Below are 27,844 nucleotides of genomic sequence, written 5' to 3' on the forward strand. Positions count from 1 at the left end.
TTATTCGCTGGTGATGTATTTGATACGGGGATCATAGTTGTGTTTTGGACCTTACCTTTGCAATGTGTTGGTGACTGCTTTCAATCCTTAACGTTTTGATTAAGTATGTATGTTTTTGGTCAAATCCAATTTCTAAATGTATACAATTTTGCCCTTAAGTGTATTTTCCCCTACAGGTTGGGTGGTCATATATCACCGCTATCATTTATATACCGCCCAATTATGACCGTTGATTTGCAGTACCTAATCCACTCACTCCATTTCACATAGGCTCTGCCAATTCCAGTCTCTGCGGTTTTGATGTAAGCCGGGGGATACGGAAGTTCTTTTCCTTTGAACATCGCAGTGGCATTTACAGAGAGCTCGTTGAGTTCGTCCATGTTGGTCCAGACGACCACTGGTTTATCGACCTCTGTGGCATCAGCAAGAACCCCATACTGTTGTCCCCCTTGTCTGAAGTTAAACTCTGCCTGTAGCTGGGTCACCACTGGTGCCTGGATAGCGCCCACTATAAAACAAAATCACATATAGCACAAGTTACAAGGAAGTTTAACTAACTACAGGGCGGATGTTTGTCATATTGGCGAGTATAAAAATATTTTTTTAAATTTCACCAGGAAAACCAACAACCACAACTGGGCACATTCAGCCCGGATCTTTAATACAATGTCTGTTGTCAAGCATGGATAAGCAGGCTTCAGCTGAGACGGGAGATATGAAAACTACTTTTTATTGGCAATAATAATGAATGCCACATTTTTAGCCTCTTTGTGTAGTGCCACACATATGTCGATTAATGTCAGTATTGCATGTATTCATTTGAGATGCCCATGTAAACGTTCATTTCAATCCTGTAAATGATTTAATGTTCATAAAACCGCAAATTCAAGGTATGAAAATTATCTAGTCGTATAGTTGATGTTATAAATATTAGATACAGAATATATCATACCATTACAACGGCGTCCAATACGAATGAGGGTATTTCTGGTTATCCAACATCCTTGCTTATCCAGGGCATAAACTATATTTCATAACTGCATTCTACTACGATAAATACTCTAGACCCATTCGCCCAATACTTTAATTTTGAAACCGATTCGAACGGAACGACTCCAAAAAGCGCTAACCAATTAAATAACTCCAATGAGGGAAAGAAATTCTGTTCCAAGTTTTGATGTCATTTCCGAAATGTAGCTGGTTCAGGGTATTTATAATCGTAGAATATTTCTTGCATACTCGAGGATGGTTAACCATTATAATTTAAAACTTACGTTCTTTACAATATTCCCCCCCGAAGTCAGGCAAACAGTTGCACACAACAGTAGCACCGTTGCCCTGGCACCCCCCGGGGTAGCATGGCCGTTCGTGGTTGCAATTAGCTACAAATAAATACAAATACATGTGTATTCAGTTAACCGCATTTATCTGCAGTTTTCCAAATGGAATCGTCATGATAAATATCGGGATTAAAGAATGTCTGTCACCTCTGAGATACATATATAAAAACAAGTGTTAATCCGGTTCCATGAACATGTATGTCAAGTTTGTCCGCTTTCTAACGGAAGAGTTATCTTTCCTTGCTTCAACTAAACCACAATGCTTGCCAACGGGTTTGCTATCTGATTTGTTAAAAATGTCAGAAAGGCTGGTGACATGGCAATAGTGAAAATAAACATCTGACGAGAATCATTATATTTCTAGGCCTTAACCTACCCCCATTGCAGGTGTCGCCCGAATATCCCGCCCTGCAGCTGCACCGTCCAGGAGACGTGCATGTACCGCCATTAGCACACGGGGGATTGCACTCCGCTGTCAATAACATAAGCGTTAAATATCTTGAAATTAGTCAATAAAAATCGTACGATTCCCACTCCCACTATATCTTGGGCATGTGTTAATGAATCACAATGAATTGATGAAGACACCAGGTGTTCGCAAAAAGGTGAGCTTATATTATCCTGCCCCACCGATGGCATCCTTCACAAACACACGCAAAGGCAAGTCATTTGGACTTAATAACACATGTCATAAGATGAGCCTAACAATTTATATTTTTTGGTAAAACCGGAGTACAATTTTGTTTTCAAGATTTTTATGGAACAAATTATTTCTTTCAGAAGATCCCCGCTATCCCCAAACACCAAATGGTGCCAAAGTCGTTCAAACAAACATCTTGGGTTAAACTCCCAATTTGAAATGAGCTATCGTTCCACAGCCTAAACACCACCTATAATCTAAACATCTGCAATTTTAAGACAGTCACTTCAAACATGTTAACGATGAAATGCATATCAATGATCTAAAATGTTTAGAATTAAACATGTTTAAATAAAGTGCATGTAATTGAGCATTAAAGTCAAATTTGGTGTGTTCTATCTTAACATGTTTTTGGTCTAAACATATGACATGAGCTATGGTATCCCAGCCAAAACACCCCCTTAACACAACACATGTTTAGAATTTAATCAATTTTACACGTTTAGAATTTAAAACATGATTAAACATAACTGGACAAAATAATATCACTGTGTATTAATCTGACAATCTAAACATGTTGAGAAATTTAATTATGGACAAGATACACATATACCACCAGAACTTGCAATATTAACATAATAATGTGCAAATAAACAAAGCTAAGATGATGGTGGCCCGAAAATGTGACGTCATCAATCTCCGTAGCAGAGATGGCCCATGACATGGTGAAGCACTACCAGTCTAGAATCTGCAAGTTCGTTTCCCGCTGAGGTTGTAAAAATGTTTTGTTCATAAATATGGTGTTGCTGCATGACTGTTATAGTATTTCTATCATACAGGACACGAAAGCCGACAGCAACAGTATATCTGATTACAACGATAGACTTTTCAAGTTCCCCTTCACTTCCATATCCCAATTAAACGCTAAAAGTTAAACATAATATAAATAAAGCGCCTCTTTTGATATTACCTACAATAAATATCCCCAACAAATAAAGTTATACCCCAAACACGTTTAGCTATTAAACACAACACTAAACATGTTTAGACTGAATATGAGTCAAAGTTGTGAGACAAAGAACAAGCTTAGGTTTGTGTTCAGGATCTGATCACATTTTTACAGTGTATATAAATCTAGTTGAAATGATAACCTAAATTATCAAATATATTGTGTCTAAACACTAGTCTAAACACTAGTCTAAACACTAGGTACACTCTCTTGACTAAGACTGAAAATGGTATCAGAGCCGTTGAGTACATCCATAACGAGTACAAGTATCAGACATACCGAAGCGGCAGTTCTCATCTCCATTATGGGTCCAGCCGGGGCAGCATTTCTCTGCCACATCGTAGCGTGGTACAAGAATGTGTCCCCATTCACAACAACTAAAACAAGTGGGAAGAATAACTTGTTAAAAAACATAATTAAGGTCGTGTTACATTTTTCAATTCAAAGAAACCATCACACAAAATATGCAACGCTGAGGACATGTATTCCACTTTCACAGAACATATACAGTAAAAGGGGCCAGAAATTTTAGTTCGTTATAACCGTAATTCGTTATAACCGTAGTTCGTTATAAGGACATATAAGCCTATATACAACAATTGGACGGGACCAAAAAACAGTTCGTAATATCCGTCAGTTCGGTATTACCGTGTACGTTATAAGCGTACCTTACTGTACATGCGTACGTAATACAGTAAACTACGGTTATAACGAACACGCTTATAACGAACTGACGGATATAACGAACTTACTTTTTGGTCCCGACTACTTGCTGTAGTCATGCTGTATATGTACGTATAACGAACTACGGTTATAACGAACTAAAATTAGTTGTCCCTTTGAGTTCGTTATAACCGTAGTTTACTGTATATAGTGATAACAAAAGTCGCTTTTTGTATCAGCATAGACTAACAGCTAGTCTCTGAAATGAACATATCGTACAGAAAAACAACAACAGTTGTTCAGTTATCTGAATCAAATTAATATAAAAGGGAGCCCAGTGACTCTCCTGATACTACAGTAATCTAGACTTGCCAAACATTATAGACTTGCATTGGGTGTATTTGATATATATTTGTATCAGGGTCTGTAAGACAGACTGGTATCAGCAAGACAATACACGGCCTGCTTCCCACTGGAAGGAAACCAACGAGTGCTCTGACTAATGAGATCTCAGATTTAATCTCCTGAACAGCGATATTTCATAGCAATGTTATATCATTGCCTTGCAGCCGTTTGCTCAACACATAGCTTCAATATCAAGCAATGGCAGGGTTCATGCACGGAGTTTGCCCCGTTGACTTCCGTGAATTATGAACAGCCTCATTTCATTAATAATGTCAATCGTGCTTGACAGCGCTATGCCTGTCTATACCGATACGTCGCTATTACTGTATAAAAATAATAGAATTTGTAATGCATAAACCTTTTGTAGTTTTGTCTACTTTGTCAAACGTATGAGGACCGCCTCCGTAGTCCAGCGGTAGAGCGTCTGTCCAGAGAGCGGGAGGTCGTGAGGTCGATTCCCCGGCCGCGTCATACCAAAATATGTTAAAAGATGGCATTTGTTGTCACCCTGTCTGGCGCCCGGCGTCAAGGACTGGGCGGCTCGGAGTACATGCACGTCGCTATATAAGTGCAATAATCGTGGCCGCGACTTTAAACCCCATTTTACCTCACCTCACCTCAAGCGTATGTTACGTTACGTTACGATGTTGATGAAATTGTTTGATCATTTATGTAAGTCTTTGTGCCGAGATTACATACTGTAAAAGAAGTCCCGTGTCTAAGAGCATAGGTAATTCTTAGTTATAAAACGGGGTTATTGATGTTCAAGGAAATGGATACATTTATACTGATCATAAAAGACAATTGTGTGATCCAAAATGAATGAAAAACTTACCCCCACCAACAGTGACTCCGGCAAACACGTTTCTCTTGGTGCGCCACGGTTGTGTAAGAACAAACGTTCCTGAAGATAAAATATTAATTTTAATACACCAACTTGAGCAACTCATTAATTCTATTATAAACTCCCAAACCCAAACGTTTACGCCTTAAGCAACTTTGTGGACAAGAGAACCTCTCATTGTAAAAGTTGTGTAATCGATGGTTCTGTACTGCTAGAGGGTCCAGATACGAATTTTAACAAAACGAAATGCCAGATACCAAATCAGCCCAGATTCCATTTTTCAAGGAGAGGCTATCTGGATGACGACTTCATCGAGTTTATGTGCAGTGTGTTGAGAAGATCAGCAACCCTACAGAGTTCTTCGCTTGGATGAAGTCGGCTGGCCTGAAGAGTGAAATGGGCTTTCTGTTTGTTGCTCAGGACCATTCACTCGAAACCGTCGATGTGTCATTTTCATCAAAATGTAAATATTAAATGTAGATTGAATATAATGAGAATGTCCAACACATTGTTAGTGGATGACCACACTGTTTGGCACAAACACACTATCATAAGCGACATGATGGAGTGGCTCGATTCTTACCGTCTTGACACAGAAGTCCATGAATGGACCCAGAATATGTAGAGGGAGTGATGGAAAAGGATAAATACAAAATTCTTTGAACTAAGTCTGTATACAGCCTCAGAATTATCTAGACTAACAAACCTGATCTTCTCCTTTTTCACAAATCCAATGAAATCCTTTACATCCTTGAATTCTCTTCCCTTTTCTACACTTATGTGATTGACAAGATTCAAGAAAAACATGGCAATATCACGCTTGCTTCCAAGTTGTCCCCCTACCCCCAGCTCCACCTCTCTATCTGTCTATCTTCTCAACACCCCCTGCTCCTCTGCTCCAGCTCCTTATCTGACTTTTTTCTCAACACCCTTTACCCCCTGCTCCAGCTCTCTATCTAACCTTCTTTTCAACACCCGCTACCCATCTGCTCCAGCTCTCTCTCTGACTTTCGTCTCAACACACCCTGCCCCTCTGCTCAAGCTCTCTATCTGACTTTCTTCTCAACACCCGCTACCACTCTGCTCCAGCTCTCTATCTGACTTTCGTCTCAACACCCCCTGCCCCTCTGGTCAAGCTCTCTATCTGACTCTCTTCTCAACACCCGCTACCCCATGCTAAAGCTCTCTATCTGGCTTTCTTCTCAACACCCACTACCCCTCTGCTCCAGCTCTCTATCTGACTTTCGTCTCAACACCCCCTGCCCCTCTGGTCAAGCTCTCTATCTGACTCTCTTCTCAACACCCGCTACCCCATGCTCAAGCTCTCTATCTGGCTTTCTTCTCATTACCCCCTATCCCTCTGCTCAAGCTCTCTATGTTTCTTTCTTTTCAAACCCGTTACCCCTCTGCTGCAGCTCTCTGTCTGACTTTTGTCTGAACACCCGCTACCCCTTTGCTCCAGCTCTCTCTGTGACTTTCTTCTCAACACCCCTTACCCCCTGCTCCACCTCTCTATCTGACTTTCTTTTCAACACTCGCTGCCCCTCTGCTCCAGCCTCTATCTGACTTTCTTCTCAACACCCACTACCCCTTTCCTCCACCTCTCTATCAGACCATATTCTCAACACCCCCTAACCCTCTGCTCAAGCTCACTATCTGTCTTTCTTCTCAACACCGGCCAGCCCCTGCTCTATCTCTCTATTTGACTTTCTTCTGAAAACCCCCTACCCCTCTGCTCCAGCTCTCTATCTGAATTTCTTTTCAACACCCGCTACGCCCTGATCCACCTCTCTATCTGACTTTCTTCTCAACACACCCTACCCCTCTGCTCCAGCTCTCTATCTGACTTTCTTCTCCACACCAACTACCCCTTTGCTCCAGCTCTTTATCTGACTTTCTTCTCAACACCCCCTACCCCTGTGCTCCAGCTCTCTCCGTGACTTTCTTCTCAAAACCCGCTACACCTCTGGTCAAGCTCTCTATCTGACTTTCTTCTCAACACCCGCTACCCCATGCTCAAGCTCTCTATCTGGTTATTTCTCAACACCGGCCAGCCCTTGCTCAATCTCTCTATTTGACTTTCTCCTCAACACCCACTACCCCTCTGCTCAAGCTCTCAATGTGACATTCTTCTCAAACCCCCTACCCCCTGCTCAAGCTCTCTGTCTGACTTTCTTCTCAACGTCCCCTACCCCTCTGCTCCAGCTCTCTATCTGACTTTCTTCTCAACACCCGCTACCCCATGCTGAAGCTCCCAGTCTGACTTTCTTCTCAACACCCGCTACCCCATGCTTAAGCTCTCTGTCTGACGTTCTTCTCAACACCCGCTACCACTCTGCTCCAGCTCTCTATCTGACTTTCGTCTCAACACCCTCTGCCCCTCTGGTCAAGCTCTCTATCTGACTCTCTTCTCAACACCCGCTACCCCATGCTCAAGCTCTCTATCTGGCTTTCTTCTCAACACCCCTACACCTCTGCTCCAGCTCTCTGTCTGAATTTCTTTTCAACACCCCTTACCCCTCTGCTCAAGCTCTCTATCTAGCTTTCTTCTCAACGTCCCCTACCCCTCTGCTCCAGCTCTCTATCTGACTTTCTTATCAACACACCCTACCCCTCTGCTGAAGCTTTCTATCTGACCTTCTTCTCAACACCCGCTACTCCTCTGCTCCAGCTCTCTATCTGACTTTCTTCTCAACATCCTCTACCCCTCTGCTCCAGCTCTCTATCTGACTTTCTTCTCAACACCCGCTACCCCTCTGCTCCAGCTCTCTATCTGACTTTCTTCTTAACACCCCCTACCCCCTGCTCCACCTCTATATCTGACTTTCTTCTCAACACCCCCTACCCCTGTGCTCCAGGTCTCCGTCTCAATTTCTTCTCAACAACCCTTACAACTCTGCTCAAGCTCTCTATCTGACTTTCTTCTCCACCCGCGCTACCCCTCTGCTCAAGCTCTCTATCTGACTTTCTTCTCAACACCCCCTATCCCTCTGCTCCAGCTCTCTATCTGACGTTCTTCTCAACACCCCCTACCCCTCTGCGCCAGCTCTCTATCTGAATTTCTTTTAAACACCCCTTCCCATCTGCTCAAGCTCTCTATCTGACTTTCTTTTCAACACCGGCCAGCCCCTTCTCCATCTCTCTGTCTAACTTCTTCTCAACACCCCCTACCCTGCTGCTCCAGCTCTTTATCTGACTTTCTTCTCACAGCCCCTACCCTGCTGCTCCAGCCCTCTATCTGACTTTCTTTTCAACACCCGCTACGTCCTGCTCCACCTCTCTATCTGACTTTGTTCTCAACACACCCTACCCCTCTGCTCCAGCTCCCTATCTGAATTTCTCCTCCACACCCGCTACCCCTGTCCTCCAGCTCTCTATCTGAAATTCTTCTCAACACCCCCTACCCTTCAGCTCCAGGTTTCTGTCTGAATTTCTTCTCAACACCCCCTACCCCTCTGCTCAAACTTCTCTATCTCACTTTCTTTCCAACACCCCCTACCCCTTTCCTCCACCTCTCTATCTGACTTTCTTCTCAACACACCCTACCCCTCTGCTCCAGCTCTCTATCTGAAATTCTTCTCAACACCCCCAACCCCTGTGCTCCAGGTCTCCGTCTCAATTTCTTCTCAACACCCCTTACACCTCTGCTCAAGCTCTCTATGTAGCTTTCTCCTCAACACCTCCTTCCCCTCTGCTCCAGCTCTCTATCTGAATTTCTTCTCAACACCCTCTAACCCCTGATCCAGCTCTCTATCTGAATTTCTTCTCAACACCCTCTAACCCCTGCTCCACCTCTATATAAGACTTTCTTCTCAACACCCACTACCCCTCTGCTCAAACTCTCTATCTCACCTTCTTTCCAACACCCCCTACTCCTTTCCTCCACCTCTCTATCTGACTTTCTTCTCAACACACCCTACCCCTCTGCTAGAGCTCTCAATCTGACTTTCTTCTCAACACTCGCTACCCACTGCTCCGACTCTATATCTGACTTTCTTCTCAACACCCCCTACCCTTCTGCTCCAGCTCTCTGTCTGAATTTCTTCTCAACACCCCCTACCCCTCTGCTGCAGCTCTCTATCTGACGTTCTTCTCAACACCCCCTACCCCTCTGCTCCAGTTCTCTATCTGACTTTCTTCTCAACACACCCTACCCCCTGCTCCACCTCTATATCTGACTTTCTTCTCAACACCCCCTACTCTCTGCTCCAGCTCTCTATCTGATCTCAATACCGGAAAATGGGCTTCACACATTGTACCCATGTGTGGAATGGAACCCGGGTCTTCGTCACGACGAGTCGAAGCTTTAACTACTTTTAACCACAACACCACCGACCCCAATTTTTATGAAAGCCGATGGTTGCCTTGATCAGTTGATTCTTCAGTACAATTTCAAACAAATTTTCAACACTCGCTACCCCCTGCTCCAGCTCTCTGTCTGAATTTCTTCTCAACACCCCCTAACCCTCTGCTCAACCTCTATATCTGACTTTCTTCTCCATACCCGCTATCTCTGTGCTCCAACTCTCTATCTGACTTAACTCTCAACACCCCCTACCCCCTGCTCCACCTCTATATCTGACTTTCTTCTCCACACCCCATACCCCTGTGCTCCAGCTCTCCGTCGGAATTTCTTCTCAACACCTCCTACTCCTCTGCTCCAGCTCTCTATCTGACTTTCTTCTCAACACTCGATACCCCCTGCTCCAGCTCTCTGTCTGAATTTCTTCTCAACACCCCCTACCCCCCTACTACAGCTCTCTATCTGACTTTCTTCTCAACACCCCTACTCCTCTGCTCAAGCTCTCTATCTGACTTTCTTCTCGACCCGCGCTACCCCTCTGCTGCAGCTCTCTATCTGACTTTCTTCTCAACATGTACACCCGCTACCCCTCTGCTGCAGCTCTCTGTCTGACTTTCTTCTCAACACCCCCTAACCCTCTGCTCCACCTCTATAAATGACTTTTTTCTCAACACTCGCTACCCCTGTGCTCCACCTCTATATCTGACTTTCTTCTCAACACCCGCTACCCCTCTGCTCCACCTATCTATCTGACTTTCTTCTCAACTCCTCTACTCCTCTTCTCCCGGTCTCCGTCTCAATTTCTTCTCAACACCCCCTACCCCTCTGCTCCAGCTGTCTGTCTGAATTTCTTCTCAACACCCCCTACGCATCTGCTCAAGCTCTCTTTCTGACTTTCTTCGCAACACCCCCTACCCTCTGCTCCACCTCTATAACTGACTTTCTTCTCAACACCACCTACCCTCTGCTCCACCTCTATAACTGACTTTCTTCTCAACACTCGCTACCCCTGTGCTCCACCTCTATATCTGACTTTCTTCTCAACACCCGCTACCCCTCTGCTCCACCTATCTATCTGACTTTCTTCTCAACTCCCCTACTCCTCTTCTCCCGGTCTCCGTCTGAATTTCTTCTCAACACCCCCTACCCCTCTGCTCCAGCTGTCTGTCTGAATTTCTTCTCAACACCCCCTACCCCTCTGCTCAAGCTGTCTATCTGACTTTCTTCTCAACACCCGCTACCCCCCTGCTCCAGCTTTCTGTCTGACATTCTTCTCAACACCCCCTATCCCCTGCTCCACCTCTATATGTGACTTTCTTCTCAACACCCCTACCCCTGTGCTCCATCTCTCTATCTGACTTTCTTCTCAACTCCCTCTACCCCTCTGCTCCAGGTCTCCGTCTGAATTTCTTCTCAACACCCCCTACTCCTCTGCTCCAGCTCTCTATCTGACTTTCTTCTCGATCCGCGCTACCCCTCTGCTAAAGCTCTTCTCAACATCCCCTACCCCTCTGCTGCAGCTCTCTATCTGACATTCTTCTCAACACCCCCTACCCCTCTGCTCCAGTTCTCTATCTGACTTTCTTCTCAACACTCGCTACCCCTGTGCTCCACCTCTATATCTGACTTTCTTCTCCACACCCCCTACCCCTCTGCTCAAGCTGTCTATCTGACTTTCTTCTCAACACCCGCTAACCCCCTGCTCCAGCTTTCTGTCTGACATTCTTCTCAACACCCCCTATCCCCTGCTCCACCTCTATATGTGACTTTCTTCTCAACACACCTACCCCTGTGCTCCATCTCTCTATCTGACTTTCTTCTCAACTCCCCTACCCCTCTGCTCAAGCTCTTTATCTGACTTTTATCTCAACACCCCCTACCAATCTGCTAAGCTCTCTTTCTGACATTCTTCTCGACCCGCGCTACCCCTCTGCTAAAGCTCTTCTCAACACCCCCTACCCCTCTGCTGCAGCTCTCTATCTGACTTTCTCCTCAACACCCCCTACCCATCTGCTCCAGTTCTCTATCTGACTTTCTTCTCCACACAGCCTACCCTTCTGCTCAAGCTCTCTATCTGACTTTTATCTCAACACTCCCTACCCATCTGCTAAGCTCTCTTTCTGACTTTCTTCTCCACCCGCGCTACCCCTCTGCTCAAGCTCTCTACCTGACTTTTATCTCAACACCCCCTACCCATCTGCTCCAGTTCTCTATCTGACTTTCTTCTCCACACAGCCTACCCTTCTGCTCAAGCTCTCTATCTGACTTTTATCTCAACACTCCCTACCCATCTGCTAAGCTCTCTTTCTGACTTTCTTCTCCACCCGCGCTACCCCTCTGCTCAAGCTCTTCTCAACTCCCCTACCCCTCTGCTCCAGGTCTCCGTCTGAATTTCTTCACAACACCCCCAACTTCTCTGCTCCAGCTCTCTATCTGACTTTCTTCTCCACCCGCGGGACCCCTCTGCTCAAGCTCTCTACCTGACTTTTATCTCAACACCCCCTACCCATCTGCTCCAGTTCTCTATCTGACTTTCTTCTCCACACAGCCTACCCTTCTGCTCAAGCTCTCTTTCTGACTTTTATCTCAACACTCCCTACCCATCTGCTAAGCTCTCTTTCTGACTTTCTTCTCCACCCGCGCTACCCCTCTGCTCAAGCTCTTCTCAACTCCCCTACCTCTCTGCTCCAGGTCTCCGTCTGAATTTCTTCACAACACCCCCTACTTCTCTGCTCCAGCTCTCTATCTGACTTTCTTCTCCACCCGCGGGACCCCTCTGCTCAAGCTCTCTACCTGACTTTTATCTCAACATCCCCTACCCATCTGCTAAGCTCTCTTTCTGACTTTCTTCTCCACCCGCGCTACCCCTCTGCTCAAGCTCTTCTCAACACCCCCTACCCCTCTGCTGCAGCTCTCTATCTGACTTTCTTCTCAACACCCCCTACCCCTCTGCTCCAGTTCTCTATCTGACTTTCTTCTCAACACACCCTACCCCCTGCTCCACCTCTATATCTGACTTTCTTCTCAACACCCCCTACCCCTCTGCTCCAGCTCTCTATCTGATCTCAATACCGGAAAATGGGCTTCACACATTGTACCCATGTGTGGAATGGAACCCGGGTCTTCGTCACGACGAGCCGAAACTTTAACTACTTTTAACCACAACACCACCGACCCCAATTTTTATGAAAGCCGATGGTTGCCTTGATCAGTTGATTCTTCAGTACAATTTCAAACGAGAGTTGTTGTTTTTAGAGTTAAGTCATTGTTACGAAAGCCTAATGTTGCCACTTTGGCAGCATAAGTTAGCTTTTAAATCGAAATTTCGAGTATCTTTCTCATTATTTCATCATTTAATATTCTTTTTCGAATTTCGAGATTTTCTCTCATTATTGCAAATTTCTTTTATTGAAATATCGAGTTTTTTCTCGTAATTTCAATTAGTTTCTCGAAATTTGATTATTTTATCGAAATTCGTATTGTATATCTCCGTCGTTATTTCGATTACTTTCTCGACAATTCACGGGTTTTTTCTCGTTATTTCAAAATTGTGTTAAGACCTATTTTATTTCTTCTATATTCTTGTAAATTTATGTTCAGTTCATCTTGATGCTTCGTTCAAAATGGTCACCAATAAGCGGTTAGAAAAAATCGAAATTTCGAAAACATACTAAATAATTGAAATAACGAAAAAATAATCGACAATTCGCATTAACGAAACAACTCTTAATTTCGAAAAACTGAATAATTGAAACAACGAGAAAAATAAGCGAAAGATCGATTTACAAACAAATGATCATGCCAGCAAAGTGGCAAAAATCACAATTTGATAAATAAAAACAGGTTGACGTTTATTTTTGCCCTTAATAATACATAAAGCACCAATTCGTACTGCGATAAAACAGTGGTGCTAATTAAATAGAGTAACTATGTTTAAGCAACAAGTTTGAAACATGATAACTCACCCGCGCCACTGAAGAGAATGGTTAACTGTCAGAGCAAGAAAGAAAAACGTCCACAATCTCGCCATCCTCTTGTACAATCACTGAACCGGTCAATCTGCTGGTATTTTATATGTGTAGCATGAAGGAAGGAAACATCATTGATGTCCATTGTAAATCTACAGAAAGTGTGTTCTGTGTTGTGATTGGCTGATTTGGGTCACATGACCAATTGCCAAAGGGTGAAAATAGGATTTGCATTCCCTGAAGCAAGCGACCGAATCACTGTGTAGGAAATAGATATTACTACATGAGTGTCTGTCAGATACACGCACGAGTGCAGTAATCTGTTTCTTACACCCCCCAAAATCGCACCTTTTTGGCATCGAACCGATGAATTTGTCTATTCTCATGATTGCAGTAGCGCATTAATACATGACACCACTGTCATAAGTGACGTCATCCTATGTGCTGCTTACTACTCATAAATTATGTGACCCTACATAAAAAGGTTTCCGTCATATCTGGATTATCAAGGCTATGATGAAAATGCAAACTAGACAAAAACAAAGAACACGCGGGGTGCAAAGTTGAAAGTTTACACCTCAAATACACCTCCCATACCTTAACATGCATAGAATTACGACAGTCGTATCGCTAAGGTTGTTTTGTACAACATCTACCTGGACTGTCGCTGAGCGTTGAGTCAAACTAAACAATCTGCAGGCAACGAAATCGATGATCAGAATATACATGTATATTGCTGTCATCATAACTTGGTGCGCGTGGGTGAGCACGAGGTTCTCGGGCCCAACAATTCGCTGTAGGTTGCGTCTCTTTGCCAACAACGCTTGTGGTTGATTCGAAATCCCAGATTAGCCTCAATTATTATACTTGGTCTGTCAACACAATACCCGTGCTCGATGGTAAAGCAGTAAACGCAACAGGACGGCTTTCCGCCTACATGGAACTGTCATGTTGTGGTGTAACTGATTTACTGTTGAAAACAGCACCCCAATGAAGATCAGGGTTAGAATTCAGCAACCCATGGTTGTCGTAAGTGGCTCGCTCACTTGGTACATGCACGTCATCATCATTTTCCAGTTGCATAGATAGATGCTCATAATGTCAGTCACGAGATTGTCCTGTTCATATTCGATTATTTACAGACCGCCGTCATATAGCGGGAATATTGCCGTGTGCGTTTCACACAACAAACACAGACAAACAAAACAACCGTAAAACAGAAAAAATCAAATCAACGAATAACATATAATTACTCGATAATACATTACGACAAGCGAAAAAGAGAAATGAATGAGCACGTAAGGTGTTGCGCCACATAATCAAGACGGGCAACCGAGTGAGTGAGTGAGTGAGTGAGTGGGTGGGTGGGTGTTTGGGTGGGTGAGTGAGTGAGTAAGTGAGTGGGTGGGTGAGTGAGTGAGTGAGTGAGTGAGTGAGTGAGTGAGTGAGTGAGTGGGTGGGTGGGTGGATGGGTTGGTGGGTGAGTGAGTGAGTGAGTGACTGAGTGAGTGAGTGAGTGAGTGAGTGAGGGAGGGAGGGTGGGTGAGCGAGCGAGCGAGCGAGCGAGCGGGCGGATGGGTGGGTGAGTGAGTGAGTGAGTGAGTGAGTGAGTGATTGAGTGAGTGAGTGAGTGAGTGAGTGATTGAGTGAGTGAGTGAGTGAGTGAGTGAGTGAGTGAGGGTGGTTGGTGGGTGAGTGAGTGAGTGAGTGAGTGAGTGAGTGAGTGAGTGAGTGAGTGAGTGAGTGAGTGAGTGAGTGAGGGTGGGTGAGCGAGCGAGCGAGCGGATGGGTGAGTGAGTGAGTGAGTGAGTGAGTGAGTGAGGGTGGGTGGTGGGTGAGTGAGTGAGTGAGTGAGTGAGTGAGTGAGTGAGTGAGTGAGTGAGTGAGTGAGTGTTTAAAAGAAATGACCGGTTATTGGAATACGTATTTCAACACAGTTCATGCATACAAAATCATGTGGGTAATTACTGTTTTCTATTCGTCATTGACGAATGTGTCATTTCCTGTCGTGACAACACCCCGGCTACACAACAGACAAAGGCGGCATCCAATAGCATGCATAAATGCAGATCCTCTTTCCAATAAATTTATATGAAACGGATCTACAGCGTCAGTGGCATCCCACACATCACCGGATATGTGAATCACTTCCCTCACATTGTTAGGATTTTTATAGAACCTAGTCGTCTTCCTCATGACGTATGGTAGGTTCATACAGAAATTCGGACATGCTATTACACTTCCCTATCACAATCGATGTAACTATTATCAACCAGTGTTTTTAAGCCAACTCATTGCTGAGTATTTTTTTATATTGACTAGTATTGTGCACAACCACCAGTAGCTAAAGTGATGACGTAAATCCTGCTGGGTATCATGCAGGAAGCAGAGGTACTGTCAGTCTCCATGATCCCCGGCGAGGTGGCCTAGCTGTGGTTCCTGGTGGCCAAAATATCCCGTGTTTTAAAACTGTATACATCATATTGTTTTGCTCAAATATGTTTCATGAACTGTTCTTAAATATAGTATGCTCAAATATGTATCACAACTTGTTTTTTAAATCAAACTTTGCATATATAACTAAGTTGTAAATATATTAACTTGGTCTATATGCAATTTGGCTGAAACAGTGCCGATGCGACGTTGAATTTTAACTCACTCACTCACTATTATACTTCCTATATATTTTATTCTGACATACTCTACAACGCAAAAGTTTGTTGTCGTGTAGAAAATATATGACTAATCCGCAGATATTCCGCGATAAGTCGCAAATAATTCGTGAATAATTTGCGAATAGTTTGCGAAAAATTCGCAAAAAACTATGAATAATTGTTTTATTACTTATTAAGAATTTTATTAGACTATCACGCCGTCAACGCGTGGCGGGCCAGGACAGTCGTATCCTCCCATTTGTTAGACAGCCCGTCACTTGTAGTGCATGTATTTGATTTTTCTTACATCATTATGTAGACGGTATGATGCACAATCTAATGGCCGAGTAAAGACAGTGAGAAAACTTAGTGCTATCGCGCTTGATTAATATTCCCTAAGGTCTGTATATGTAAAACCCCAAACGAATTTTAAAAGCATTAATGAGGAAGCTAATTGGGCATTACCACCAACCGCGAAGATCCGGGTTAGAGTAGGTCTTGAGCAAACCATGCTTGCCGCAAAAGCCGATATGCTGGTCGAAAGAGGCGACTAACGGGATTGGGTGGTCAGGCTCGCTGACTTGGTTGATCCATGTCATCGTATCCCAATTGTGTGGATCAATGCTCATGATGGATTGTCTGTTCCAAACTCGATTATTTACTGACCGCCGTCCTATAGCTGTAATATTGCTGAATGCAACAAACAAACAAACAAACAAATAAACACACAAACAAACAAACAAACAAACAAACCAATAACCGGGTACGGAATATACGCGATCGCCTTGTGAGTTGAGGGGAGATCTGAGTTGTATATATAATATATGTATGACGCCCTAAAACGATCATATCACATTCGAGAAATTGACGCAAAAAAGGATATATAAGCACGCCACTGTTGAATATCACACAATGGTCGTCAACGCATATGATTCAAGGACCGTCAGTTTTATCTTCCCGAAATACTCGATAAAAATATGATTTATGCACACACAAACATTGATGCAGGATCAGGATGTCCTGAAATTTAAATGTGTTGTGGGTTTAACAATAGCGATTGTCCGGATGAACACACGATGTGCGAACATCTATATTTGGAAACAACAGGCGCTGAAAGTGCAACGGAAGAACTCATTGCCACCGAACAGGGGCCTGTGGTATATAATACTAGTATATACACTGTATGCTTGAGGTCGCGAGCCTATTTTGTACTCGGATTCTTAATATAGCTTCTTGGAATTCAAGTGAATAAATGTTGAAAATTCGAGAAACACAGACGAGCGCTAGAATTCAGTATGATTTGTTTGTTTGTTGTTCAATGCCGCACTCAGCCATATTCCTGCTGTATGCCAGCGGCTTATAAATAGCTAGTGATTGATATTGTGAACAATGATCCCTACCCCCGGAATTCGATGCCACGCTATCATAATCGACGTGATCATCGCCTTTAACGACCAGCATAGGTTGCTCGGGACCTGTTCTAATCATGAATCCTCACGGAGCAGTATGAGTGAGTGGGTGACTCCACTTTTAGCAAAATTCCAGCAATACCACGAAAGGGGGACACCAGACACTTCACAAATTGTACCCATGTCGGGAATCGAAGCCGGGTCTTCGGCGTGACGAGCGAACGCTTTAACCACTAGGCTACCTGACAGACCCCGGGCAGCATGAAGAGTGCGAGCAATCATATGACATATGCAACGCATTTAGTCAACGTTTGTCTAAACCTCACTTTGTTTCTTTCGGACCTGGCTGAGCATATATGTACGTTGTACCGGAATCTGTGATCAAAAGTCATTACAACTGCATAGGATTCTCTGTGGGATTTATGGGTCTCATTCATACTTTAGGGCGGTGTTTGACAGCGGAAATCAGCGAATCTGCGGTCGCTGCTTACATTTACAAAGCGTAAATTGGACAAGAATCTTTTTAAATTCAAAAAGTCAACGCGAAAGAATAATCATCAACCGAAACGGCTTCCATTGGGCATAAATTGGCAAAACAGTGATCTCATGTATATAAATAGGTCACTTAAAATCAGTGATGACGCCAAACGGTAAGCATTTCCAAAGCTGCCTGAAGCGTGTGTGAGAGTGTGTGTGAGAGTGTGTGTGTGTGTGTGTGTGTGTGTGTGTGTGTGTGTGTGTGTGTGTGAGGTGTGTGTGTGTGAGTGTGAGTGTGAGGTGAGTGTGAGTGTGAGGTGTGTGTGTGTGTGTGTGTGTGTGTGTGTGTGTGTGTGTGTGTGTGTGTGAGTGTGAGTGTGAGTGTGAGGTGTGAGGTGTGAGGTGTGTGTTACGTGTTGTGTGTTGTGTGAGTGAACGGGGTATGGGTGTTGGTGTCTGTATGTCTGTGTATGTGTGTGTGTGTTGAGGGATGGTGTGGGTGTTGGTGTCTGTATATTAGTGTGGAGGGAGTATGGGTGTTGGTATCTGTTTGTGTGTGTGTGTGTGTGTTTGTGTGTGTTTGTGTGTGTGGAGAGGATGTTGGTGTTAGTGTTTGTCGGTGTCTGATTGTTTGTATGTGTGTGTGTATGTGTGAGTGTTTGTATTTGTGTGTGTGGTGGGGCATGTGTTGGTGTCTGTGTGTGTACCTGCGTGTTTGTATGTGTGTGAAGGGTAAGTGTGGGTGTTGGTTTGGTCTGTGTAATTGTATGTGTGTGTGGAGGACGGTATGGGTGTTGGTGTCTATGTGTGTGTGTGTTTGTATGTGTGTGTGTGGATGGGGTTATGGGTGTTGGTATCTGTCTATCTCTGTGTCTCTGTGTGTGTTTGTATGTGTGTGTGTGTGGATGGGGTTATGGGTGTTGGTATCTGTCTGTCTGTGTGTGTGTGTGTGTTTTTGTATGTGTGTCTGTGGACGGGGTATTTGTGTTGGTGTCTGTATGTCCCTGGGTGTTTGTTGGGTGGTGGTGTGGGTGTTGGTGCCTGTTTGTATGTCTGTGTGTGTGTTGAGGGGTGGTGTGGGTGTTGGTATCTGTCTGTTGGTGTGTCTGTGTGTGGAGGGAGTGTGGGTGTTGGTGTCTGTCTATGTGTGAGTGTTTGCATGTGCGTGTGGAAGGGAGTATGGGTGTTGGTGTCTGTCGATGTGTGAGTGTTTGTATGTGCGTGTGGAAGGGAGTATGGGTGTTGGTGTCTGTCGATGTGTGAGTGTTTGTATGTGCGTGTGGAAGGGAGTATGGGTGTTGGTGTCTGTCTATGTGTGAATGTTTGTATGTGCGTGTGGAGCGGGTGTGGGTGTTGGTGTCTGTCTATGTGTGAGTGTTTGTATGTGCGTGTGGAGGGAGTATGGGTGTTGGTGTCTGTCTATGTGTGAGTGTTTGTATGTGCGTGTGGAGCGGGTGTGGGAGTTGGTGTCTGTCTATGTGTGATTGTTTTTATGTGCGTGTGGAAGGGAGTATGGGTGTTGGTGTCTGTCGATGTGTGGGTGTTTGTATGTGCGTGTGGAAGGGAGTATGGGTGTTGGTGTCTGTCGATGTGTGAGTGTTTGTATGTGCGTGTGGAAGGGAGTATGGGTGTAGGTGTCTGTCTATGTGTGAGTGTTTGTATGTGCGTGTGGAGCGGGTGTGGGTGTTGGTGTCTGTCTATGTGTGAGTGTTTGTATGTGCGTGTGGAGGGAGTGTGGGTGTTGGTGTCTGTCTATGTGTGAGTGTTTGTATGTGCGTGTGGAGCGGGTGTGAGTGTTGGTGTCTGTCTATGTGTGAGTGTTTGTATGTGCGTGTGGAGGGGAGTATGGGTGGTGGTGTCTGTCGATGTGTGAGTGTTTGTATGTGCGTGTGGAAGGGAGTATGGGTGTTGGTGTCTGTCTATGTGTGAGTGTTTGTATGTGCGTGTGGAAGGGAGTATGGGTGTCGGTGTCTGTCTATGTGTGAGTGTTTGTACGTGTGTGTGGTGGGGAGGAGGATGGGTGCTGGTGTCTGTCTATGCGTGTGTCTGCGAGTGTGTGTGTGGAGGGGGGTATGGGTGTTGATATCCGTCTGTGTTTGTGTGTGTGTGTCTGTGTGTGTATGTTTGTGTGAAGGACCGTGTGGCTGTTGGTGTGTGTGTGTGTCTGTATGTATGTGTCGAGGGGGTATGGTTGTGTGGTATATGTCTGTGTGTGGCTCCTTGTGTGTATGTGTGTGTGGAGGGGGTATGGGTGTTGGTGTTTGAGTGTTCGTATGTATGTGTGGAGGCGGTATGGGTGTTGGTGTCTGTGTGTTTGTATGTATGTGTCTGGAGAGGGGATGTGGGTGTTGGTATCTGTCTGTCTGTGTGTGAGTGGGTGTGGATGTGGGTGTGGGTGTGGGTGTGGGTGTGGGTGTGGGTGTGGATGTGGATGTGGGTGTGGGTGTGGGTGTGGGTGTGGGTGAGGGTGTGGGCTCTACATGTAGAGACAACACGTACAAAGTATATGACACAGGACTAGTTACTGTCAGTTGCATATGATCATGTATATGAACCGCTATATTGGCTCAATATGTTTTCACAAAACCTATGATCTTACAATTAACGAAAAAAATTGTGGATAGTAAATGTTGACATATACAGACAGTTAACTACATGTAGGTCATCATTTGCGGCAAGATCAAAGGTACTGAAGGCGAAGAAGAAGAATCTTTATTCTCATGAAGCATTGACACACAAATGTTATACATCAAACATAATTATTAAAGTACCCCAAAAAATTATAGCTAGGTGACATAAAATCATCTGTTGAATATTTCGACTGATATGCTGTTCAAAGGGCGATAAATCTAACTCACTTAAATCATCTACTGATGAGTATGCAACAGACTGTGATACACATCGCATGAACCTAACACTCGTTAGATACCGCTTCCGTGGTCTAGTGGTAGAGCGTCCGCCCGGAGAGCGGAAGGTCAGGGTTTGATCCCCGGGCGCGTCATACCAAAAGACGTCCAAAGATGGTACTTGAGGTTACCCCGCCTAGCGCTCGGCTTGAAGGGTCCAAAACACGATTTCTTTTATCAGATACAGGATGTTTTAGGCCATTGCTATAAAATATTTTCTCTGTGAAAGGATGCGCCGATAGATTTTATTTTTCATAGGTCATCCACACATTTTGGCGATTAAGTCCAGGGAAAGTGAATCTTTCCCAAAAAATTTTCCCGGAATATGTTTTGATTCAAAAACCTCCCAGAAGCCCGCCTCACCGGTTCGTAATGCCGTTCGGACACCATGACATGTAACAAACCAGGAAAGAAACTGTGACCACCCGATATACTATGACATATGAGTGAGTGAGTGAGTGAGTATTATTTTACGCCGCTTTTAGCAATATTCCAGCAATATCACGGCGGGGGACACCAGAAATGGGCTTCACACATTGTACCCATGTCGGGAATCGAACCCGGGTCTTCGGCGTGACGATCCAACGCTTTAACCACTAGGCTACCCGACCGCCCCCTATGACATATGACAAGCCAGGAAAGACATTGTGGCCATCCGAGACACCATGAAACATAACAAGCCCAGGTAATACATTGTGACCAGCTGAGACACCAGGACGCAGTTTAACATGAATACCCCACTCAGACACAGTATACCGACTCCGAGCAGACCAGTCCTTGTTTTAGCCCCTTAATGCCGAGCGCCAGACAGGGTAACAACAAGTACCATCTTTTAACGTCTTTTGGTATGACGCGGCCGGGATTCGAACCCCGGACCTTCTGCTCTCCGGGCGGATGCTCTACCACAAGACCACGGAGGCGGTTGAAAAGTACTGGAGTCTAAACGTGCCTGCATGCGATATCGGGTCAATGGGATGCGAATGCATGCCCTCCGTGACCGGAGGCTAGCCACGGAGACGACTGTATGGGAATTGCTTTGACTCTCAGACATCGACAAGCCTTTTCGACGTTGGCAACAACGTCAATGGCAGCGTGTTCTGTTCAAGGACGAAAGTCGATTCTCACTCCACCATGCTGATGGAAGAATCCGTGGTTACAAAAGCAGAGGCGAGCGACTGGCCCCTGTGTGCATCCTAGAGTACCACCCACATGGACGTGGTTGTTATATTGTATGGGGAGGAATTTGCGATGATAAAAAAAACCAGCCTAGTGGTCATAAATGGTAACCTAAATGTACAAAGATATGGAGGCGAGGTTCTACATGCTTATTTAAATGTACGTCAGCTTACTTGTGGAATTATGTGTATGTTAGGTATATGTGTAAATATTGTTTTAATTTTGAGTATGTGGGCAAAATGTTGTATTTGGCGGGAAATTGTCTCCCTTGGCATGACAACATGTGTCATCACTAATGGATAAATTTGTAACAATTTACAATGTGTTATGAGATACCATAGTATCAATATATTCTTTATATAATCTACTTGTGATATGTATGTATTACTGATATAATGTATGGCCGTTTCTATTCTGTTGTAATTGTTTCAGGGCCAAATTTTCCATTTCTCCATTTCGTTATTTCTACGTTTATTCATCTGAATAAAACCGATCACAACCTCACAACCAGTCATGTCTTGGTGTCTAACCAGCTGTAACAGTAAGGCCCGATGGGAGAGAAGTGAGGGAAAGTAAGACACAAGGGGAGAGCTGCAAGGAGAAGTAAGGCCCGATGGGCGGGAAGTGAGGGAAAGTAAGACACAAGGGGAGAGCGGCAAGGAGAAGTAAGGCCCGATGGGCGAGAAGTGAGGGAAAGTAAGACACAAGGGGAGAGCGGCAAGGAGAAGTAAGGCCCGATGAGAGAGAAGTGAGGGAAAGTAAGACACAAGGGGAGTACGGCAAGGAGAAGTAAGGCCCGATGGGCGAGAAGTGAGGGAAAGTAAGACACAAGGGGAGAGCGGCAAGGAGAAGTAAGGCCCGATGAGAGAGAAGTGAGGGAAAGTAAGACACAAGGGGAGAGCGGCAAGGAGAAGTAAGGCCCGATGGGCCAGAAGTGAGGGAAAGTAAGACACAAGGGGAGAGCGGCAAGGAGAAGTAAGGCCCGATGGGCGAGAAGTGAGGGAAAGTAAGACACAAGGGGAGAGCGGCAAGGAGAAGTAAGGCCCGATGGGCGAGAAGTGAGGGAAAGTAAGACACAAGGGTAGAGCGGCAAGGAGAAGTAAGGCCCGATCGGAGAGAAGTGAGGGAAAGTAAGACACAAGGGGAGTACGGCAAGGAGAAGTAAGGCCCGATGGGCGAGAAGTGAGGGAAAGTAAGACACAAGGGGAGAGCGGCAAGGAGAAGTAAGGCCCGATGGGAGAGAAGTGAGGGAAAGTAAGACACAAGGGGAGAGCTGCAAGGAGAAGTAAGGCCCGATGGGCGGGAAGTGAGGGAAAGTAAGACACAAGGGGAGAGCGGCAAGGAGAAGTAAGGCCCGATGGGCGAGAAGTGAGGGAAAGTAAGACACAAGGGGAGAGCGGCAAGGAGAAGTAAGGCCCGATGAGAGAGAAGTGAGGGAAAGTAAGACACAAGGGGAGTACGGCAAGGAGAAGTAAGGCCCGATGGGCGAGAAGTGAGGGAAAGTAAGACACAAGGGGAGAGCGGCAAGGAGAAGTAAGGCCCGATGAGAGAGAAGTGAGGGAAAGTAAGACACAAGGGGAGAGCGGCAAGGAGAAGTAAGGCCCGATGGGCCAGAAGTGAGGGAAAGTAAGACACAAGGGGAGAGCGGCAAGGAGAAGTAAGGCCCGATGGGCGAGAAGTGAGGGAAAGTAAGACACAAGGGGAGAGCGGCAAGGAGAAGTAAGGCCCGATGGGCGAGAAGTGAGGGAAAGTAAGACACAAGGGTAGAGCGGCAAGGAGAAGTAAGGCCCGATCGGAGAGAAGTGAGGGAAAGTAAGACACAAGGGGAGTACGGCAAGGAGAAGTAAGGCCCGATGGGCGAGAAGTGAGGGAAAGTAAGACACAAGGGGAGAGCGGCAAGGAGAAGTAAGGCCCGATGGGCGAGAAGTGAGGGAAAGTAAGACACAAGGGGAGAGCGGCAAGGAGAAGTAAGGCCCGATGGGCGAGAAGTGAGGGAAAGTAAGACACAAGGGGAGAGCGGCAAGGAGAAGTAAGGCCCGATGGGCGAGAAGTGAGGGAAAGTAAGACACAAGGGGAGAGCGGCAAGGAGAAGTAAGGCCCGATGGGCGAGAAGTGAGGGAAAGTAAGACACAAGGGGAGAGCGGCAAGGAGAAGTAAGGCCCGATGGGAGAGAATTGAGGGAAAGTCAGACACAAGGGGAGAGCGGCAAGGAGAAGTAAGGCCCGATGAAAGGGAAGTGAGGGAAAGTAAGACACAAGGGGAGAGCGGCAAGGAGAAGTGAGGGAAAGTAAGACACAAGGGGATAGCGGCAAGGAGAAGTAAGCCCCGATGGGTGAGAAGTGAGGGAAAGTAAGACACAAGGGGAGAGTGGCAAGGAGAAGTAAGGAAAAGTAAAACACATGGGGAGAGCGGCAAGGAGAAGTAATGTAGGCGTGACATTTTGAGGGTATTTTAATGTCATAATTCGGTTCCTTTGTATATATCTATTTTACAATGATTGGATGTAACATGGTGTTTTATATTTTATGGTTTAAAGGTAAAATAAGAATAAAAATAATGTATAAGTCATAAAAAGGTTGTTAAAAATATTGATGGTTGGTGGCAGTATTCTAATGTTTGTGGTTTTAAGTGAATGTCAATTAGATTGACATTTGGTTTTGTTTATCTCTTAGTTCCTATGAATTTCATTTATCTGAATGGTTATGACATCAGAGTTATGTAAAGTATAATGCTGGATCAAGGGTATTGCCTCATTTTGGATCCAGGATGAAAGTTGTTTATCACCTGACCCTAATTCTTAACTTCTCATCTGTGAATTTAAAAAACTAAGAAAGTCTTCTTTGCACCAATCTAACCAACTCACAATCACAGCACCGCACAGGCAACAGCAAGGTGGCAGTAGGATTTAACAGGTCAGTTAAATACTTAAACACTAAATTATGTTTAGATTTATTATGTCTTTTACATGTTCATTTAGTATGTTGTTTCATAGAAATTAATGTCATTTTGTATCTTGTTAAAAATGATAAGGTTAAAAAAAGGTATTTAAGTATCTAAAGTATCTGATGTTAGGTATATGTGTAAATATTGTTTTAATTTTGAGTATGTGGGCAAAATGTTGTATTTGGCGGGAAATTGTCTCCCTTGGCATGACAACATGTGTCATCACTAATGGATAAACTTGTAACAATTTACAATGTGTTATGAGATCAATATATTCTTTATATAAGCTACTTGTGATATGTATGTATAACTGATATAATGTATGGCCGTTTCTATTCTGTTGTAATTGTTTCAGGGCCAAATTTTCCATTTCTCCATTTCGTCATTTCTACGTTTATTCATCTGAATAAAACCGATCACAACCCCACAGCGAGTCATGTCTTGGCGTCTAACCAGCTGTAACATTTGGAGCCCCCAGTGAGGAATTATTCAGATAGGATCTTCACTTGATGGTGACTTGAAGTTGATCTGATGTTGACCGGAAGTTGATCTGATGTTGACCGGATGTTGATCTGATGGTGACCGGAAGTTGACTTGTTTACATCCTGTTATCTGCCTTGCTGTGAGTTACATGTCTTTGCCTTGTGACATCTATTTTGCCTGTTTTAATTAGCTGCTGTGATAATGCTTCTTTGCTGAACTCACCATGAACACTGGATCTATAGATTGTTTATACAATCATGTGAACATTTTACAGCATTGAACTTTTAATGTACAGCAGGGATCCAGTGAACATTACAGATTGACATGGTGTATTGGACATTTACTGAATCTGTGATATTTTATATTGTCTGACTTTTATATATACTTACGTGTATCTGAACACTGTGATATTTGTGTATATACGGGTTGCGAAACAAAAATGAATTTAGTAGTTGCCCGGATTGACCTCTTATTGCCCATTTTATAGGCTCATTTTTTGCCTTTGTTATGTGTGGTATGCATATGGTTACATTGTGACATGTGTGATTGAATGATGAATTTGGTCACTAGTACATTGTATGTAGTCCCTGTGTTGTGTTAGGTCTTAGTCAGTTATTTAGTTACAGATAGGTACACTTTAATTACCCTTTAATTAGTATATCAAAACAAACTTGGTTTTATATTAACTAAATTACCTAAATAGTACTTAGTCAATTTAATTATTTATTCAATCTCAACTAGGTAATAATACAGTTTATGTTCAGACTACCTCAGATGAAAAGATTAACAAACAATGATGTTTTGTGGGATATAATGGGCAGAGTGTGGATGATGCAGTCGGGGGCGATAAGCAAGGTCCTACCGCGGACTAGAAATCGCATACAGACCCTATCGCGGGTCAAGTTGTCCCTCCACCGTGCTTGGCAGACAGGACCCACAGCAAAGATACTGTCACTCCCCCCGCGGAAACAGCGGGCAGAAGAATTTGGGCTCCCGCTGTAATTAGCAGGCAACCAGAGTATCATACACCCACCAGCATGGTGTTAAACCAAATCCCCCGACTGCACCATGCCAAACAGCGGGGTGCAAAATGTATAAATACACTATGCACACCGCTGACATCCACACATTATATTAAATTTGGATTAAATTATGATGTGGAAGGGAGATGGGGAGTGGATAAGGGACTGGGAAGGAAAAGAAAATTATGCGCCTCCCCCCAAAGTGAAGTTATACATACTTACCCGAACGGTACCTTTACTCATCACTAAACAATGTCCTGCGTACATTTGATTTAAAATGGGCCATGCCCGACCGGTTTAAATGAACTCCCCGAGGAGTATAAAATGGAGCATCATGTTTGATCTGAGGGTGGGTATACCTTAGACCCCCCTCTTCCCTGATCACTCCCGCAATCCGCCTATTAAGCGATTTTCTTTTCAGTTCAATCCTTTTAACATGGCTGGCTCCTCGCCAGGTTTGTCGAGGCAACATGTCAGACCATACCAATTTGGTATTCGGGAGTTTAAGCTGAGCGTATGTTATGTCCAGATACATGTTGTCGTAAAGTTCCTTTGTCCCCTTTGTACACAGATCGTTTGATCCAAGGTGGATAACCAGAAACTTCGGCTGGGGATGGCGGGCAACAAGTGTATCCACTGCCTTGCGGAATTCCCCCCACTTCATTCCGCCCTTTGCATGCCAGCGGGTACCCGTCAGTAGGGAGTCCGATGTAGTGGCCAGATGGTCGTGGAATCGGACCATATAACTGGACCCGATACACCATACATCTGAAACTTAAAACACACTAGCAGCATCTTTGTTATAATAACATCTGCTTTAAACTTACCTATTAATTTATTGATGGTATTTATTGATGGTATTTATTGATGGTATTTATTTATTTATTTATTTATTTATTTATTTATTTATTCTGTATATTATTAGAGTTAGTGAAAAAGTGCGTATTATCCCGTTACCCCCGTGGAAACGCAACAGGCAGGAACGGGTGGTGAGTCTGTGTTTGTTTCTGCTAGGTATACTGCTAAGTGGTGAGTTGAGTAATGCGGATATATTTGCTGTAACAGTTTGATTTCCAACGCCCATATTCCTGAATCTGCTTGGAACTAACCCGATTAATTGCTGCTGTGGTAGCCGCTCCAATGCGAAAAGAGTGTGACGAAAACAAATGAAGATTGAGGTGTGGTAAGGAAAATGACAGGGCCTTTCTTTACATTGACTGAAATTGGAATCTAGTTAAAGGACGTCCATCAAAATGGACGAACATATGACCGTGCACTGGTGGTCTGATGGAAAGAAACTGTTGCATTGCTCTGACAGGACACAGTCTAGAGTGAGGGATAGCTGTTATTTTTATTTGCACACCTCTGCCGCCCTGATCCGTTTTGGATGAGCGTAAACATATCGTTATGTGACTTATATCTGCTGCCACATGAATATCAGACAAAAGACACGCCCTATGCGAGAAATCCTTGCCTGACCCTGCCACCAGCTCACTGATTCTAAAAAATCCAAAAAATGCAAGCAGGTATGCAGCTGTGAAAAGAGACGTTTCGTAAGTTGAAGCACAAACTACCGGTAATGCTGTCACAATAACAGACAAT

At 44.4% G+C, this 27,844-nt stretch overlaps 1 protein-coding gene across 1 annotated transcript in view; it reads right to left on the reverse strand.

Moving 5' to 3' along the window:
• LOC124127115 overlaps positions 1 to 13,268 on the reverse strand; it is a 31,440-nt gene extending 18,172 nt beyond the window's left edge. Inside the window, exons 1-6 of the mRNA XM_048385548.1 lie at positions 13,170 to 13,268; positions 4,893 to 4,961; positions 3,269 to 3,366; positions 1,717 to 1,812; positions 1,275 to 1,382; positions 257 to 508 (exon numbers count right to left, since the gene is read on the reverse strand). Coding sequence (XP_048241505.1) covers positions 257 to 508; positions 1,275 to 1,382; positions 1,717 to 1,812; positions 3,269 to 3,366; positions 4,893 to 4,961; positions 13,170 to 13,234 — 688 coding nt within the window. The 5' untranslated portion in view covers positions 13,235 to 13,268. The remainder of the gene's footprint in view (positions 1 to 256; positions 509 to 1,274; positions 1,383 to 1,716; positions 1,813 to 3,268; positions 3,367 to 4,892; positions 4,962 to 13,169) is intronic.
• Positions 13,269 to 27,844: the final 14,576 nt, after the last annotated feature.

The sequence above is a fragment of the Haliotis rufescens genome, unplaced genomic scaffold (genome assembly GCF_023055435.1).
Source record: "Haliotis rufescens isolate VD_foot unplaced genomic scaffold, xgHalRufe1.0.p SCAF_10, whole genome shotgun sequence".
Lineage (NCBI taxonomy): Eukaryota > Metazoa > Mollusca > Gastropoda > Lepetellida > Haliotidae > Haliotis > Haliotis rufescens.